Below are 18,193 nucleotides of genomic sequence, written 5' to 3'. Positions count from 1 at the left end.
GTTATCCCCAGTTTACGTTATAACGCTGAGCTGCCGTTTTCAGAAGTGCATAACGCTGGAGGTCGTTTTGAAAACTTTCATGTTCGGAGGTTAGAAAGGCGAGGGTAAATGTGGCCCTGAATCAAACATGAAGACCATTGTCTGTGTTTTTAAACAAAACGTTATTAGTGTGGTCGTCACTCCAAATCACCCCACAGCCCGTTAAGTCAGCTGGCTTGAGATCATTTCAAGGGGCTCAGAGATGACACATCATGTACGGAAACGACAGAACACGGGGCTGAAATGGGAGAAACTCAAGGAAAGGCGCACAGCTCTAAAGAACACGAGACACCAAAGTGCAGAGCTGAACGGTGCAAAGAGAGAGCGACCAGAAGAGCCCGGAATTCCAGTCTGTCCAGTAAATTTAGCGCAGCACAACTGGCTGGTGCCCACCTCCCGCTAGAAAACGCAGCGCCCTCCAACCCTAAGCCGAAGAGCGGGAATTCAGTGGAGGGCCAGCTTGTCTAGCGCCTCTCAAGACCCCCCCCAGCAAAACCAGTTGACCTGCACAAAAACCGCGTCTGGAAACGGTCACGGATTATCATCCTCTTCCTCCTCGTGGCTCAAACGCCATCCCCCATCCCGCTTATTACCGAAGAACCTTCGAGGCCGCCGAGTTGACGCGGGCTTATCAGGAGACGGCGCGAGGTTAACGTGTTCCCATGGCAACGCACCTCTGCCTGCTTGCCTCCCGTCGACAAAACAAAGCGAACGCGTTAACTGCACCCCGGTGCGCGCACACCGCTTACATTAACGAACAGCGTAATTATCACGGAGCGTCGAAACAGGCAGCAACCCTGATAGCTGAAGCCGGTAAGGGGCTAGAAAACGAGAAAGAAAGGAAACAGAGACGTTTTGAAACACTCCTCACCTGCAGCGAGTCCCACGACGATCGGGGCAAGCAGAGAAAAACACGGGGGTCGTTTTGGGTGTTCAGTCTGAAAGGGACAGTCCCGCAGGTTATTGGGACTGGGGGCTCAGAATTTCAATATTGCTTCTCTTTCGTTGTACGCATTGTGATTTTATTTTTGAGGGGCACATCATTGGCAGACAATTTCTTCTACAAACCGAAAGGAGCCTTCCACTCCCTGGGGGGACCCTGACGATGGGTGGGGTCAGATGTGTGTCGCGTGCCCCCACCTCATGTCCTGCCCCTGCTTTGGGGGTGGGGGACCACCCCTATACAGAATATTTTGACTTTCCTTAATATTACTCATTTTTATCCATTTGGTCCAAGACAGTTATTTAAAGATTTCTGACTAAAAAATAATAATACATATTTATGTACTTCTACCATATGATATATAAAATCCCTTCTTGATTTCAGGTGATTGTCTCCTGGACAGCAAAGCAACTAATCCTCCAACAGACGGGTGGTTATCTGAGCTCATCTCTTCATGTTCTTCACCTGTTGGCATCTGTCAGCACAAGAACATTCAGGAACCCGCCGGGATTCAAGTATTTATGGCTACGAGCAGCCGCCCGTCACTCTTATGTCTGTAGCATCGGCCAACACTCTAATAAAGTGAAAGGAGCCTCCACAAATGAGTACAAATGTCAGTGGTAAGGGCGGCCATCCTGGGCAACCATCACTAAAAAGTCACTCTGACAGGCTCTTGGGGACTTCTTAACTTTAGTGGGCGCGCATTGGGTTACCAGGAAACGTGGAGAAGAGACAGGCTGACAAATTGGGACCATCACAGGAACATCTTCAGCCAGCACAGAGGACAGCCAAGAAGAGGAAGAAGAAGAGGAGGAGGAGGACTGACTTGATCTCATTCCTTCAACTGCCCTGTCTTAAAGAACCCATGAAGTGTCAGGCATCCGTAAGGCAACATTCTGTACCCAGTTGGTGCGTTACTTGATGTAAAATGTCTACATAGAGACACGGGGCTGAACATCTGGCATGTGGGCACCAGCATCAGGTCAGGGAATGCAAAGGTCTGGTGTTTATCTGTCTATTACTGTATATAGTGCCTTTCATATCTATGTATCTATTACTGTGTATAGTGCCTTTCACATCTATCTATTACTGTATATAGTGCCTTTCCTATCTATCCATCTATTATATAGTGCCTTACACATCTGTCTATTATATAGTGCCTTTTACATCTATCTATCTATCTATATAGTGCCTTTCACATCTATCTATGTATCTATTACTGTATATAGTGCCTTTCACATCTATCTATATAGTGCCTTTCCTATCTATCCATCCATTATATAGTGCCTTACACATCTGTCTATTATATAGTGCCTTTTACATCTATCTATCTATCTATATAGTGCCTTTCACATCTATCTATGTATCTATTACTGTATATAGTGCCTTTCACATCTATCTATCTTATAGTGCCTTTCATATCTATCTATCTATTACTGTATATAGTGCCTTTCACACCTATCTATCTATATCTATCTAGTGCCTTTCATATCTATCTATCTATGTATCTATTACTGTATATAGTGCCTTTCACATCTATCTATCTTATAGTGCCTTTCATATCTATCTATCTATTACTGTATATAGTGCCTTTCACACCTATCTATCTATATCTATCTAGTGCCTTTCATATCTATCTATCTATGTATCTATTACTGTATATATTGCCTTTCACATCTATCTATATAGTGCCTTTCATATCTATCTATATCCATCTATTATATAGTGCCTTTCACATCTATCTATCTATTACTGTATATAGTGCATTTCACATCTATGTATATAGTGCCTTTCACATCTATCTATCTATCTGTCTATTATATAGTGCTTTTCACGTCTATCTATCTATATAATGCCTTTCATATATATGTATCTATTACTGTATACAGTGCCTTTCACACCTATCTATATCTATTACTGTATATAGTGCCTTTCACACCTATCTATCTATATCTATCTAGTGCCTTTCATATCTATCTATATCTATTACTGTATATAGTGCCTTTCACATCTATCTATATAGTGCCTTTCCTATCTATCCATCTATTATATAGTGATTTTCACATCTATTTATCTATCTATCATATAGTGCCTTTCAGATCTATCTATCTTATAGTGCCTTTCACATCTATCTATCTATCTATCCATCCATCCATCCATTAATTATATAGCACCTTTCACATCTATCTGATAAGTCCGTCTGATCAGCTGGTCATCACTGGGATTCTTTCAGACAACAGCCATACAAGTCAGGGTCAGTAATTCTCAATTTATTTATTTTTATCACAGGCACAGGATTTCAATGTCCTTCTTCACATCTCGAAAGTCCAGGGTTCAAGGGTTGTGGATTTTGCCCGTTGTACCCGCGTTGTGGGTTTCCTTCCAGGTGTTTCAGTGCTCATGCCAGACCCCCAAAGTACATGCAGGTGAGGGTAACTGGTGACTCTAAATTGGCCCTGCCTTGAGGGCCCTGTGATGGACTGGCAGCCTGGCACGCCGTGTTACTGGGTTAGGCTCCACCTCCCCAGGCCGTCAGCTGGTTTGCATTGCTATCGGACGTTCTGTTAAATATTCCCATTACTTTTATGGCCCCGAGATGTCCAAAGTCAGCCTGGCCCACCCCCTTAACAGCACATCGGATGTCTGCCACAAGGCCAGAGTGGTGTCACCCATCCAGACTGCTTCAGAATCTGACCACAGGTTTGGTTTGCTGTTGGCAAGGACTGGCATGCGATGGGCGCCATCCACAGACTAATTTAACATTGAAGTCTCCTAAGCCACCAAACAAGGCAGAGGAGGACCAAAGAAGGCACAATGGAGACTTCAGACAGGAATTTTAGAGACAAACCTGTGGAAGTGAAGACCAGAGTGACAACAAGTCAGGCAGCCTGAGGAGGCTTCCGTTGTAGTGCTTGTTGTGAAAGGCGCTATAGAGAATAAGTTATTTAACCTAAATGAGAGAAAAGTAAACACAGAGCTGGAAATAACAGAAAGCAGGGACAGTAAAGAGTGGAGCGGAGAGCTTTGTGAAGAGCAGAAGATCAAATCCTGCAGGCGTCGCCATCAGTAACGCTGAGCTCACCCGGTGAAGACCCGTTAAAGAGCAGAGGGGGCTTTGTGGGGATTTTGTGATTTTTTTTTCCCCTGATGTGCTCCTCCAGCGAGAGGCCTCGGCCCTAATGGCGGATCACGATGTTTTTACACACCAGGCTCGTGTTACTCGCCCGTCAATATTTACCAGATTGTTCGCAGATGCCGCTGAAGTCACTAAGGGAAACTTTCCCCTGTTAAATGGCTTATCGATTTCTGGCTAGGAAGCACTTGGTGGTGGGAACAAAGACGGGCAAATCAATAGGCTCCCCAGAGATGCCAGCCTCTCAGCAGGTAAACATGACGTCACGGCGCTGGTCCATGACCGTTTGGGAAATGTGGACAAATGGGATTCCTAAATGACGGCTTATTGATTCCTACCTTGTGGCCGAGATGGGCTGCAGCTGCCAGGACCCTGAATTAGATGAGCTGGATAGACGGATGGATGAATGGAATTCAATTATCAGCAGTGATAAGACCTTGACTGTGGAGCTGCAGCCAGACATAATGGAGACTTGAGGCCAAGGTGACATCACTAACAATCGAAATCGGTTAACAAAATTAATCAGGACAAACCCTGCAGATTCTCCTTCGCTTATTCAACATGTCATTCACAACCAGTGGACCCTAAAAGTCATCCCCGTGATCTGGGTGGGGACAAAGAAGGGGGTGGGGTTAGACAGAGTGGGTGGAGTCAAACAGGTGTGGCAAGTGATAGAGAAGCAGACAAGTGTGGGTGGGGAAAGTAAATGCAAATATGGGAAAAGTGGGCAGGGTCAATGATATTGAGCATATAGAGAATGGGAGGGGTAGACAAAATGGGTGTGGTGAGAAAGGGTGGGGCAAAAAAAACCACATGGGAAATAGTGGGTGGAGTCAACAAAACAGCTGTGGGGAGAGTGGGTGGTTTAGAAAATTGGGTGTAGGGAATTTGAGAATGGATGCAGGGCAGACAAAATGGGCATGGGGTACAGAATAAAAGGATAGGGGCAATATTGGGTGGGGTAAACTAAATGGGTGTGGGGAGAGTGATAAATGAACAAAATGGGAAATGGGCACAAATTAAGGTGGGCTGAAGTGACGACCGTCTCCTCTGCCACACCTGCAATCATTGCCTGCCGTAATGTGATTTAAAAGCCAAGTTACACAAAAATGATACAGAAAGCAATAAATGGACAAAAGTTTATTATGCTAATGAATACACAAAATCAAAATACAGCAGCAGTCTGATTGGACAAACACACCGACGGAGCCGCAGCCTCACGTCACCATGGAAGGCCGCGGTCAGGCGCTTATGATGTGGATTCAAAAAAGCTGGCTGGGCCGCCATTTTCCTGTTAGGAAATAAAAACAAACAAAATGTTTGTTTTTATATGCATATATACTGTATATTGTACACATACAGTACACACAGACAAATAAAATGTGTACAGTGTATATTGTCACGTGTGTGTGCATCATGGACAGATTTAGGGCCCTGGTGACTGTAATGCCCTGCCACTCCAGGGGTGGTGCTGTGTCTTAATGTCATTTCTCTTACTCCAGTGACTTCCACCTTCCTGGGCTCACCTCTTTCTATATGAAGGGGCGTAAGACGGGCAAATCTGCCATCTTGAGAAAGTTCAAATTGGGAACTTGCATCTGGAAAAGACATTATATAGATAGATATATACATATAGATATCTTGTGCCCTGTGTTGGCTGGGATTGGCTCCAGCAGACCCCTGTGACCCTGTAGTTAGGATATAGCAGGTTGGATAATGGATGGAGATTATATATATAATATATATATAATATATAACTCCCTGCTGCATATGTTCAGGGGGAGAAGTCATGGGCTCCTCAGTACCTCCCCCGGGGACACTTGGTGACAGCCCTCCCTGGTTGACGATGGTGCCTCAGTTTCCCGCAGGGCTCCATGGGAGTTCTCCACAACCCTGTGGGGATCTGGGGTGGCCGCCAGGGGGTGCTGCATGGATCCCGGAGCCAACCTGGACATCTCTACAGCCCCAGCTGGAAGTGCAATTAGCAACAGGTGATCAAGCACCTGGAGCACTTCTGGGTGGGCTATAAAAAGGGCCAGCATCCACCACTCAGGAGCCAGAATCGGGAGGAAGAGGACGAGGTTGTCTGGGAGGAATGGTGGTGCCAGAGGAAGGATTGGATTGGTCTTAAGTGCTTTATCTGGGACTGTGCTGTGGCTGGAGGCATTACGGGGAAGACGTGTCCTCCGGCTGAAGAAAAATAAAAGTGCTTGTGTGTCTTTACACGGGCCTCTGTGTCAGTCTGTGCCGGGTCGGGTGCTATATAGCGCCTTTTACAATATATAAGGGGGGACAGTTTAGGGCTGCCTGTTCACCAAACAGGGAGATGTTGGAGGATACAATGGAGCCCCCTGAGAACTTGGAAGGGGGGGACTCAGAGCTGATATGCTGCATCTGTGAGGCGTCATTGTGAGGACCCAGAGACTGAGGCAGAGGCTCCAGAGGGTCATTTAGCCATGAATAGCCCCCAATATATCCTTGTTGAGCACCCCCACTCATTCTGCTTGGAATTCCTGCTGTAACATCTCAGACATCCCCTTTACGATTTTGCCCAGACGTTAAAAATATTAATCATAATTTTATACGGTGCCTGATGACAATGTCAAATTCAGCCTGTGTCCTTTACAATTAAAGGCGCTATAAGTGGTTGGGGACTAAGAAGGAGGTCGCTGTCATTTGTTCTGAGGATGGTGGGTTGTCCTCTCAGAGACGTCACATGTTCTCCGTGCCACTCCATAGGTCAGGACCCGTCCGTCTGTCCAATGTCTCCTGAACTGGGAGGCGCATTGGGATTTGGGAAGGATTCTGTTCCTTCAATGGGGATAAAAAAAAATCAATTCTGAGTTGGCACTCGTCTCCGTACTGCCCAAATTGTGCAGGCCACAGACAACACAGTAAAGAGGGGAGTCTAAAAACAGCAGCCCCCTGGGGGCAGCGCTGTGACTCACGCATTTTCTCAAACAGCGTCGTCTTTATCTAATTATTGGATGAGATGCGACAGCTGTCCACATGAGTCATCATACGGGCACTGGGCAGGTGCTGCCCACAGCAGAGCCCATGATGACTAAGTCGGCAAAACACACACACAGACACACACACAGACACTACGTTACACTACACCACACTCACCTCATAGCCAGGATTGTCAAACGTCTCCACAAAATTCCTCTTAAACAGCAGCTGATGCTTCTACAAGAGAAAGGGCAGAAGTCAAAGCACAGCACTTGGAGGCCGTCACAGATCCAGTGTAGCTGGAACACCAGCCCAGTTCTACCAGTAGCCAGCAGGGTGTCCCTCAATCTACACTCACTGATTCTAGGGGTCTCCCCGGGGAAGCATAGCTGGGATGTGAAATCAGGGCCTCTGCATCTATTGTATAGTGCCTAGCACATCTTTCTGTCTAGCCATCTATTATATAGTGCCATTCACATCTTTATCTATCCATCTATCAATTAATTATACAGTGGCTTTCACCTATCTACAGTGCATCCAGAAAGTATTCACAGCGCATCACTTTTTCCACATTTTGTTATGTTACAGCCTTATTCCAAAATGGATTCAATTTAATTTTTTTCCCCCCTCAGAATTCTACACACAACATGTGATTTCTCAATGTTTTTATTTTTAATAAATTTGCAAAAACCTCAAGTTTTTTCACGTTGTCATTATGGGGTGTTGTGTGTAGAATTCTATATCTATTTATTATACAGTGCCTTTCATATCTATCTATTATATAGTGCCATTCACATCTTTATCTATCCATCTATCCATTAATGATATAGTGCCTTTCACATCTTTCTATTATATAGTGCCATTCATTTATTCTCTCTATTAATATAATGCCTCTTATCTACCTATCATACATGCAGGCAAAAAAACCCGTTGTGAGAAACGTCAACACAACTGCTCTTTATAATATTTGGTATTCATTCACGGCCAGCTATGAATGTTAATTTGGCCGATTCTTGGATGAAGTAAGTAAACTAAATTTAAAACTTTCTAAAGAGTTCACGTCGTCCCCGAGTGGGATGCTGTGCCCACAGTTTCTATCTTGTCACGTTTGCTGCTCCTTGCTATCAAGCATCTCAAACCCCTAAATGGAACATTAATGAGTAGGACATTCTTGGTATTTGACTCATTTGCCCAGCAGTCCCACATTGGTTGCTCAGGGTCCCACTCCTCTTGGTTTCATATCCACACATAGAGAAGACCAGCAAATTTGCTCAAAAGGCAATGTGGTAAAGAAGGCTGCTGGGTAATCCAAAGGTCCAGGGGTCTGCACCGTGGAGAGCCCACTGCTACCCACAAGGCCCCTCGCAGTTAGGTCCGTGGAGTCTTCACTTTGGCCAGCCAGCCTCTGACCACCCGGGCATGAGGCAGAGAGGGGCAGAGCCTTAGACATTGCTCAGAGGTGGTGACATCTGCTGGTAATGACAACAACTGCGACCACAGGGAGTCCATACCTTGGCACTCATGCTGGCAGGTGCAGTCGCTCCTGGGCCAAGAGGAGACTGAGGGGTGTAAGTAGGATTATCAAAATTCAGATGGCCCCCTTCAGCAGCCACAGCATCTGTGCTAACCTGGGAAGACAAAGAGGGGCCTGTTAGACATTTTACTTACAGCGCCGTCACAAAGTCTTTAGACCCCTTCACGTTTTTCATATCAGTTATGTTTCAGTCTTTCCCTCATCTGACAACACTAAACACCCCAGAATGGCAAAGCGCCAAACGAGATTATTGGAATATTCTCAAATCAATCGAAACTAAAAAACTGAAATATCCCGATGATACGAGAATTCACTCCCTTTACTCTTTGGCAGCAGTTCCAGGCTGGCGTCTTCTTGGTTATGATATGACAGGCTTTACACACCCAGACTTGGCCATTTTTCCCTGCAGATCCTCTCCAGAGTCCGTCGGTGGGCGGCTGGCTGCAGGTCTCTCCAGACATTTTTTAATTAGGGTTCAAGTCGGGGTTCTGACAGGTCGTTCTTATTGGAGGACCCTTGTGATTGTAATCGATTCACACAGAGCTAGCTTTACCTGGGGTCGATTTTTATGGACTTGTTATAGGAGGTGAAAGTCTCTGTAATCTTTACTGAAACATGAAAGTGCAGCCCGTAAAAGGTTAGTGACACGATGCAGTCGGACGGGAGTGAAATTATATAGGAGGAGGTCCCATCATGCTGTGGGGCTCTCTGGCCAGTTCAGGGACTGGGGCCCTTGTTAAAGTTGAGGGTCGAATGAATTCAACTCAATATCAACAAATTCTTCAGGATAATGTTCAAGCATCAGTCACAAAGTTGAAGTTATGCAGGGGTTGGATATTCCAACAAGGCAATGACCCAAAACACAGTTGGAAATCTACAAAGGCATTCATGCAGAGGGAGAAGTACAATGTTCTGGAATGGCAGTCACAGTCCTCTGACTTGAATATCATCGAAAATCTATGGGATGATTTGAAGCAGGCTGTCCATCAAATTGAACTGAACTGGAGAGATTTTGTATGAAGAATGGTCAACAAGACCTCCATCCAGAATCAGACACTCATCACAGGCTATAGGAGGACAGCATCGAGAGGCCAAAGGAGGCTCAACTAAGTATTGATGTCATATCTCTGTTGGGGGGCACACATTTATGTACCTGTCTAATTTTGTTATGATGCAAATTGCATATTTTCTGTTAATCCAATAAACTTAATGTCACTGCTAATAACTACTGTTTCTATAAGGCATGTCAGATATTAGAAGGAAGTTGCTTACTTTGAAAACTCAGCCAATGAGTAACAAAAATCCAAAGAATTAAGAGGGGCTCCCAAACGTTTTCATATGACTGTAAAAGCACCACAAATGCATTCCTATGTCGACATTTTGCTTCACCACATTGAACCGTTCATCAAACATCAGGTGCGCACGTCGATCCCGTAGGATCCTCAGTGTCTTTCTGTCACGTGTCGATAGTAAACAGCGACTCGGACGTCACATTCCAACTTTTAGCACACTGTGCCCCCCATTATTTTTGCTGGTACTGCAACTCGCGCACGCATCGCGTTAATTTCTGAGGACCTGCTCAGAGGCTGGGAATGTGTGGCAGCCATGATGCGTGCTCGTCCGTGTTCTGAACGTGAAGTATAAATGAGCCCCAACATGTTACTGCCGACTACGCCAATGACTGTTGTTGCGTGTGGACGATCGTCCTCCAAGTTAAAACTCATCAGAAATGACATTAGAAGCGTCACGTCGCAAGGCAGACTTATAGGCTTGGCTGGACTCTCAATCGAAAACTCAACGTGTCAAACACTGGGGAGACTTTTGCGTGACAGGAGGCACACAAGCGAGTATTTTAAGGTGCTGGTGACATTAGAAGTAATACGACTTGTCAGTCAGTTCCACTTTTGCGAGCTTTAACAGTTTAACATACGTATCTGTCATCTGTTTTATTGTGTCCCTTAGTATGACTGACTGTGCCTTAGTGTCACTGCTGTGAACATTCGTGAGCGTCACCACTTGATGACATCCATTTTCTCAGAACTCGTGTAAAACGATTCGATGGTGTCGTGGTATCCTGTCAGCTGGTGTTGTCGTTTTAATTTGTCACAAACTGAAATGGCGTCATTATAAAGTTTCTACTTTGTAGCTTACGTTAGATTTTAATCCCCTTCCTTCACAAAGTTGTCTTGGAACAGTAAGCGGACCAACATCTGACATATATTTATGTGCTACTACTGCTACCCACACCTCCCACACGCCATTCCCACAATTTATTTTATTTTTGCTAACTTACAGCGGCTGTAATAAAGCGATTTGAAAAAGTTATTACAAACTCCATTTAACGAGCCGGTTTGTTGGTCACCAGTGTGTGATCTGATAGTGACACGGTCCTGGACGCCACTGCCCAGCCAGCCCGAGGATCTAATTGTGAATAAATGACTAAGTTATGCTGGTCAGGTGCTGCACAGGGGTCTTCAGCAAGTTGGCTACACCCACTGACCCCACCACAAGAAGCTCTGGGTCCAAATGGCAGGTATTGCTGCACAAGGTTCCACCACGTCACCCACCTTCATTAGTCCACCTAATCCCATTCGGTTCCCACCTTTCAGGGTCAACTTTCAATCTGGAGTTCCTGGAAATGATTCAGAACCACAACGAAGTCACAGCCCCTTTCAGAACTAAAACCACCCCACCCCCCCCCCCCCCCCCATTTGAAGGTGACACCAGTGGTTCTGCGAGAGGTGAGGAGTTAAATCAGGTCTCTCGAGGGTCTGCACTTACCGAGCTGGTCTTCTCGATGCTAACAGACGGCTCATTGTGCAGAGAGTAGGAGACGTTGGCGAAGCCCTCCTCATCCTTTGTGTCTGCATTTCTCTTCATAAAACTGTCGAAAACAGAAAGAGAGAGACATGCGTGTTACACGAAGAAGGCCGAGGAGGCCAATAAAGAGTCACATGGCCTTCTGCTGTCATCTTATCATGCCTTTCATTTCACTTAATCACTGGGGTCCAAACACAACAAGACAAGACACACCTGGGCAGGGTGAAGACTCCACTGAAGTCATAGAGTTTCCTGCCGTTGGATCTCTGGTGTGCTGCGAAAACGAGGAACACGAGGACCACCACAACAGCGGCGGTCACACCCACCGCCACAGCCACTACAAGAAGAAACAAAGAAAGGCAGTTCAATCTACTTGTGGTTTCTCAGATACACATTTTCAATGATGTCCCCCTGATCCACCACAGATCACGAAGATGAACAACATAAGTCCGGCATTGTGCAAAATCCTGGTCACCAGTCACGGGACTGCTCAGGAATTCACTGGTGGCAGAGGTGGGGACTGAATTTATGGATTACGTAGCCACTCTCGTGGTTGAGCCCCTGGCTTTCATCTCGTTTCAGAGTTGGCGCCTTCTCGGCGAAGGTCCTCAGGTACAAACTACTTAAGACTTCCCTAGGAAGTATCCAGTGAAATGGCCCCATTACGATTTGAGGGAAGATAATCCCTTTACTACCAGCTAAATCCAGTGGCTCCCAACCCCATACTGGCACCTGTATCCACCAGGGGGCGCTCTTTCTCTGCTTGGGATGCATTTCTTGTTGCAGAACTGACTGGTGCAAATACCAACCCTACTGTAGATTCACGATTCTTTATTTCATTTGTCACATGCATAGTTATACAGGACAACACGCAGTGAAATATTGTATCCATGGCGGAAATAATTACATGAATGAAATACAGAACAAAAAAAGAGATATATGTATTTAACTTGCTTAAAAAGAGAACATTCATCTCTTATGCAGTACTGTGCAAAAGTTTTAGGCAGGTGTGAAAAAATGCTGTAAACAAAGAATGCTTTCAAAAATGGAAGTGTTAATCATTTATTTTCATCAATCAACAAAATGCAGTGAATGAACAAAAGAGAAATCAATATTTGGTGTGACCACCCTTTGCCTTCAAAACAGCATCAGTTCTTCTAGGTACACTTGCACACAGTTTTTGAAGGGACTCGGCTGGTAGGTTGTTCCAAACATCTTGGAGAACTAACCACAGATCTTCTGTGGATGTAGGCTTCCTCACATCCTTCTGTCTCTTCATGTAATCCCAGACACACTCAATGATGTTGAGATCAGGGCTCTGTGGGGGCCATACCATCACTTCATACCAGGACTTCTTGTTCTTCTTTACGCTGAAGATAGTTCTTAATGACTTTGGCTGTATGTTTGGGGTCGTTGTCCTGCTGCAGAATAAATTTGGGGCCAATCATACGCCTCCCTGATGGTATTGCATGATGGATAAGTATCTGCCTGTATTTCTCAGCATTGAGAACACCATTAATCCTGACCAAATCTCCAACTCCATTTTCAGAAATGCAGCCCCAAACGTTCAAGGAACCTCCACCATGCTTCACTGTTGCCTGCAGACACTCATTATTGTACCGCTCTCCAGCCCTTCTTCGAACAAACTGCCTTCTGCTACAGCCAAATATTCACATTTTGACTCCTCAGTCCAGAGCGCCTGCTGCCATTTTTCTGCACCCCAGTTCCTATGTTTTCGTGCATACTTGAGTCGCTTGGCCTTGTTTCCACATTGGAGGTATGGCTTTTTGGCTGCAACTCTTCCATGAAGACCACTTCTGGCCAGACTTCCAGACAGTAGATGGGTGTACCTGGGTCCCACTGGTTTCTGCCAGTTCTGAGCTGATGGCAGTGCTGGACATCTTCTGATTTCGAAGGGTAATAAGCTTGATGTGTCTTTCATCTGCTGCACTAAGTTTCCTTGGCCGACCACTGCGTCTATGATCCTCAACGTTGCCCGTTTCTTTGTGCTTCTTCAAAAGAGCTTGAACAGCACATCTTGAAACCCCAGTCTGCTTTGAGATCTTTGTCTGGGAGAGACCTTGCTGATGCAGTAGAACTACCTTGTGTCTTGTTGCTGTGCTCCATCTCGCCATGACATGAAACTGTCTTCACAACCTCACCTTGGTAGCAGAGTTTGGCTGTTCCTCACCCAGTTTGAAGCTGTTTCTGTTTCAGTTAAGTGACTGTGTTTCAACCTACGTGTGACATTGATGATCATTAGCACCTGTTTGGTAGAACTGGTTGATCAGACCCCTGACTAGAATCCTACAAAATCCCTGACTTTGTGCAAGTGGACCTGTAAGAATTGATGCTGGTTTGAAGGCAAAAGGTAGGAACACCAAATATTGATTTGATTTAGATTTCTCTTTTGTTTGCTCACTTTGCATTTTGTAAATTGATAACAATAAACAATCATTATTTATATTTCTGAAAGCATTCTTTGTTTACAGCATTTTTTCACACCTGCCTAAAACTTTTGCACAGTACTGTATATATTTCTCTTCTGGTTCGTCCTGCTTCCACTTCAAAACCGGTCCCGCCCTACGCAGCCGACACAGCATTTCTCGATTCCTATTCGTCCTCTTCCATGTCATGTACTATACTGGCCTGCTGAGCGTAATCCATACAACAAGTACTCAAGGTGCTACCTCAACGGTAAAGTAGCTTTACCACCTTTGCGGGAGCCACCTGTGTCTTTACAACAGCTTCTTACACAGCAAACATCAGAAGCTAAAAATGATCGTGAACACATTCGAGAATACGACTCTTCTCTAGCGTTTGCTTCCATGGATGCACAGATAGCTCAACCTCCTGGCTACGGACCATACTGTTTTAAAATACACAGGCAAATTTATCACCAGATCTCTCCACTATACGCTAACACTTCTACCTCTCCAGGATATGGACAGTTGTATGTTTTTGACACAGCGCAAGCCACTGAAGTCCGCTTACAAAATAAAGCAAACTCTGCATGCAGCAAAAATTGACTACTCCAGCTAGATTCCATGCTCAGAACCATCAACCACTTCGCTAAATCATACAAACCCATGCATGAAATCGCTCAGTCCAATCCAACAGCATTTGTACAAATGGTTTTCAAGGAAAACCCTAGGCAGGATTTACGACGATACAATGCCCCGACATGTCACACCGATGTTGCAGCGATTTTCGTCGGAGCAGATGGCAAACCACCTGCCGAAAGGGACATTTGCATCTATCCCATAGGCAACTCCTGTAAACAGATTTCCACGCTCAATATGAATTGCGATCCTGTGGTTTTCCCACTTTTATTCCCTTATGGAGACATTGGCTGGCACAAAGATTTACAACATGTTCCCGATAAAAGAACCGGCAAGCGAATCAGGCTTACTCAATGCCCGTTTTACGCGTACAGATTAGCAATGAGGAATACATTTAGTATTTTGCACGCCAGTGGCAAACTATTCCAACAGTACGTCGTATGTTAAAACAGAGGGCGCGCATCCCAGCTATCTCAGATTACATCAAGATCTGCGCGTTGAACTATCAGACTCACTGCAAGCAAATGCTGAAAATAACAGCGAACGTGTAGGCAAAATGATCATATTACCGTCCACATTTCCAGAAAGTCCAAGATACATGCAACAAAACTATCAGGATGCCATGGCCATAGTACGTAAATTCAGAAAGCCCAATTTATTTATCACTTTCACATGTAAATTCTACATGTGATGCAGCCCAGCATTCCCGCATCATAACAGTTTCCCACATGTTGCTATCTCGAGTGTTTTGCGGTGTGTTCTTGTTTTGTTCTTCTTAAAGCCCTAAGATGTCACCCAAACGCCCTGCACCTTCTAAGGCTTCTGGCAATGAACCTAATCATGGGATCCCTATATGGTCTGGGCACTCAAAGTTAATAATGGCATCGATTTTGCCATTCAGACATATAAAACCCTTCTTGCCACCATGAAGAAACAACGATACTAATTTCCCATCACAATGTTCCCCAAACCTATCAAGAAAAGCCACCAGGAAACCCCAGCAGAAGACGACCACCCGTCAGAAGATACGACTCCTGAAGAAGAGGCGCCACCCGAGGAGCTGAAAATCCTCTGCTTTGCTGTGCAGTCGTTGTCTTCATTACATGCCTTCATCGTACTGCACAGCTAATTCATCATCATCATCAATCAATATCATTCATTATTGGTGAGTACCTGTACATTTTACAGTATTTTTATTAAATTAAATTTAATTGTTACGTATTTACCCTACTTATACCAAAGAAAAGGCACTTGCATTTATTCCAGTACATATCGATATTTGACATTCTGGGAGACACAGCAGTACAGGACTGTACAGTAAACGGGTTTACCTTTACTTTCTTTTTTTTAGGGTAATGTATTAAACAGAGTTTGAAATGAAATTCAAGTGTTTTGGGGGCATATTTAGGGTTTAAAACTATAAACGTTGGCATTTATAGTCATTTTTTTGACCACATCCACAATTCGCGGGTACTCTAGGAATGTAACCCCCACAAATTTCGGGGGTTGACTGTAATACGGTGTTCCCACAAATCCCATAATGTCCTATTTCACAGAGCGCATTGTGGACGTTAATCTGATAGGCATCATAAGAGGGGTGGGATTCTTTGGTGGACCACCACATTAGTGTAATGTCGTAGCCTTACTGTTTTCATATTTTTAAACGTGAGGGGAGCCGTTTTTATAACGCTTGCAGCCATTTTCAGTTTCCACTTCTCACCTGACTGTTGAAGCGGATTATCTTTGTTCTGGCAAAAGTCACCGCTCCAGGATGGTGGACACCTGTGGGACCAAAATAAAACACCCATGAAACACATCAAGACCTAAGAGAGTGAGACAAACACAGGGCAGATGTCATGAAGCCCACTCCCCATGAGGGAGCCATCAAAGTCAGAGAGGTGCTGATGGACACAGACGTCCCAGGGCAGCCACTCTGGGTTCTTACTTGCACTTGGCCAGATTGTCATCCAGGTAGCAGGTGGCTCCATTTCGACACAAGCATGGGGGTGGCATGAAGGGTGGGGGCACACTTGCTGCAGGAGAAAAAAAATGAAAACTCATAGCATGCACTCCATGGTCACATAGATGACAGCCAGCAGTCCTCGTAATGAAGGGACACTTACCTGCGTCACACTTAGTGGAGCTGCCAGGATTGTAGGATGACCCCTGGGGACAGGCACAGGTGTATCCGATGGGGCGCAGCAGGCACAGGTGACTGCAGTCTCCTTTACACTGGTTTGCTACTAAATGGCAAAGCACAGATGGTCAGTTATACTCAGAAGGCACAAGGAGGCCAAAGAGAGGAGAGGAGACCTGCAGAGGGAGATCTCCGTCCTCATCAGCCTCGTTCTCTCCCTTCATACGTTAATCCTGTCATTCGCTCTGCTCAGATAATGTGCGGTTTTTCTATTTTTGTGTTCTTATTTATCTTGTGATTCATCTTCCTTGTTCTTCACAAGCTGAACCAAGGGGGGTGGGACCTCCTGATGCCGGGCCTACATAAAGAGTTCAGACGCTTCGGCCTGCTGCTGAGCCATTAGCTCCCAGTTGTGTTGTTTGGCTCACTGGACTATTGATGGGCAAACACGGCAACTTTATCCATTTCAAATTAAATCTAGGGGTCTGAAGACTTTCTGAATCCACATACACACACCTTCACACGCACACACACACTCATATTTTATATATATTTATTGTCACACACGTGCGTTTAAGAGACAGCTAAAGGGCCTGGGGAACTGTAATACTACACCAGACCAGGGGGTGGCAGTGTGTGCCGACTGTCTCTCTTAGTTTCTTGCAGACCATTCCCGGGAAATCTCACCAGGTTCCGGGACGTCTGATGATGTCACTTCCGGTTCCAGACTAGACGACATCATTTCCTTCCCCAGCCCTTAAAACCGCCATCTTACCTCCAAATAATCAGTTCTGTTTTGGACTCAGTCTTGTGAACTTCTCTGATCAAATATTACAAACTTTTGCAACTGGGAAATAATATACGGGTAGCAGCCCCAAACCTTTATCATGTCTGGAGACTCATTCTTAATATAATTAATATATATATATATACACACACACACGAGGGACATTCAAAAAGTTCCCACATTTTTGTTAACTCCATTTATTAAGAATTTCTAAAACAAATGACATCACTTTTTTAAATAGTCACCTTCCTTTATGATGCAATTTTCCCAGTCACATGACCCACTCAGACACGACTAATTATTACACCGCCTGCCTTCACCATTTCCAATGAAAATATAAAAGTGCAGAACCGGGACGTCCCTTCACCACATATTCCAGGGGGACAAGGGTGGGAGACCCAGTATCTCCCCCTGGACACTAGATGGCAGCCTCCCTGGGATGCAGGGGTGCCTCAGACTCCCCCAGGGCTTCATGGGAGTTGGAGTTCTGTGCAGCCCTGTTGGGTTCCACAGGTGCCACCAGGGGGTGCTGCAGCAGGAGCTACTGGCCCCTTTTGGGTATTGGTCTCGCCACACCTGGAAGTGCAGCCGGGTGTTGGCAATCAAGTACCTGGAGTACTTCCGGGTACCCAATAAAAGGGCACCAGCGACCACCACTCAGCAGCCAGAATCGGGAGGAAGAGGTTGCCAGGGAGGAGTGGTGGAGGAAGAGAAAGAGCTTTGGGTTATTGAATACTGTGCTTGGGATTGTGTTGTGGCTGGAGGGATTATAGGGAAGACATGCCC

General features: G+C 45.3%; 1 protein-coding gene across 1 annotated transcript in view; it reads right to left on the bottom strand.

The window, feature by feature from the left end:
* Positions 1 to 5,281: 5,281 nt before the first annotated feature.
* The window catches only part of lrp2b (low density lipoprotein receptor-related protein 2b), a 218,375-nt gene continuing 205,463 nt past the window's right edge, over positions 5,282 to 18,193 (bottom strand). Inside the window, exons 69-76 of the mRNA XM_051936218.1 lie at positions 16,603 to 16,726; positions 16,429 to 16,512; positions 16,204 to 16,265; positions 11,635 to 11,758; positions 11,383 to 11,485; positions 8,579 to 8,695; positions 7,245 to 7,304; positions 5,282 to 5,406 (exon numbers count right to left, since the gene is read on the bottom strand). Coding sequence (XP_051792178.1) covers positions 5,365 to 5,406; positions 7,245 to 7,304; positions 8,579 to 8,695; positions 11,383 to 11,485; positions 11,635 to 11,758; positions 16,204 to 16,265; positions 16,429 to 16,512; positions 16,603 to 16,726 — 716 coding nt within the window. The 3' untranslated portion in view covers positions 5,282 to 5,364. The remainder of the gene's footprint in view (positions 5,407 to 7,244; positions 7,305 to 8,578; positions 8,696 to 11,382; positions 11,486 to 11,634; positions 11,759 to 16,203; positions 16,266 to 16,428; positions 16,513 to 16,602; positions 16,727 to 18,193) is intronic.

This window comes from Erpetoichthys calabaricus, chromosome 14 (genome assembly GCF_900747795.2).
Source record: "Erpetoichthys calabaricus chromosome 14, fErpCal1.3, whole genome shotgun sequence".
NCBI classification, from domain to species: Eukaryota; Metazoa; Chordata; class Cladistia; order Polypteriformes; family Polypteridae; genus Erpetoichthys; species Erpetoichthys calabaricus.
This window is presented reverse-complemented; position numbering and strand designations above follow the sequence as displayed.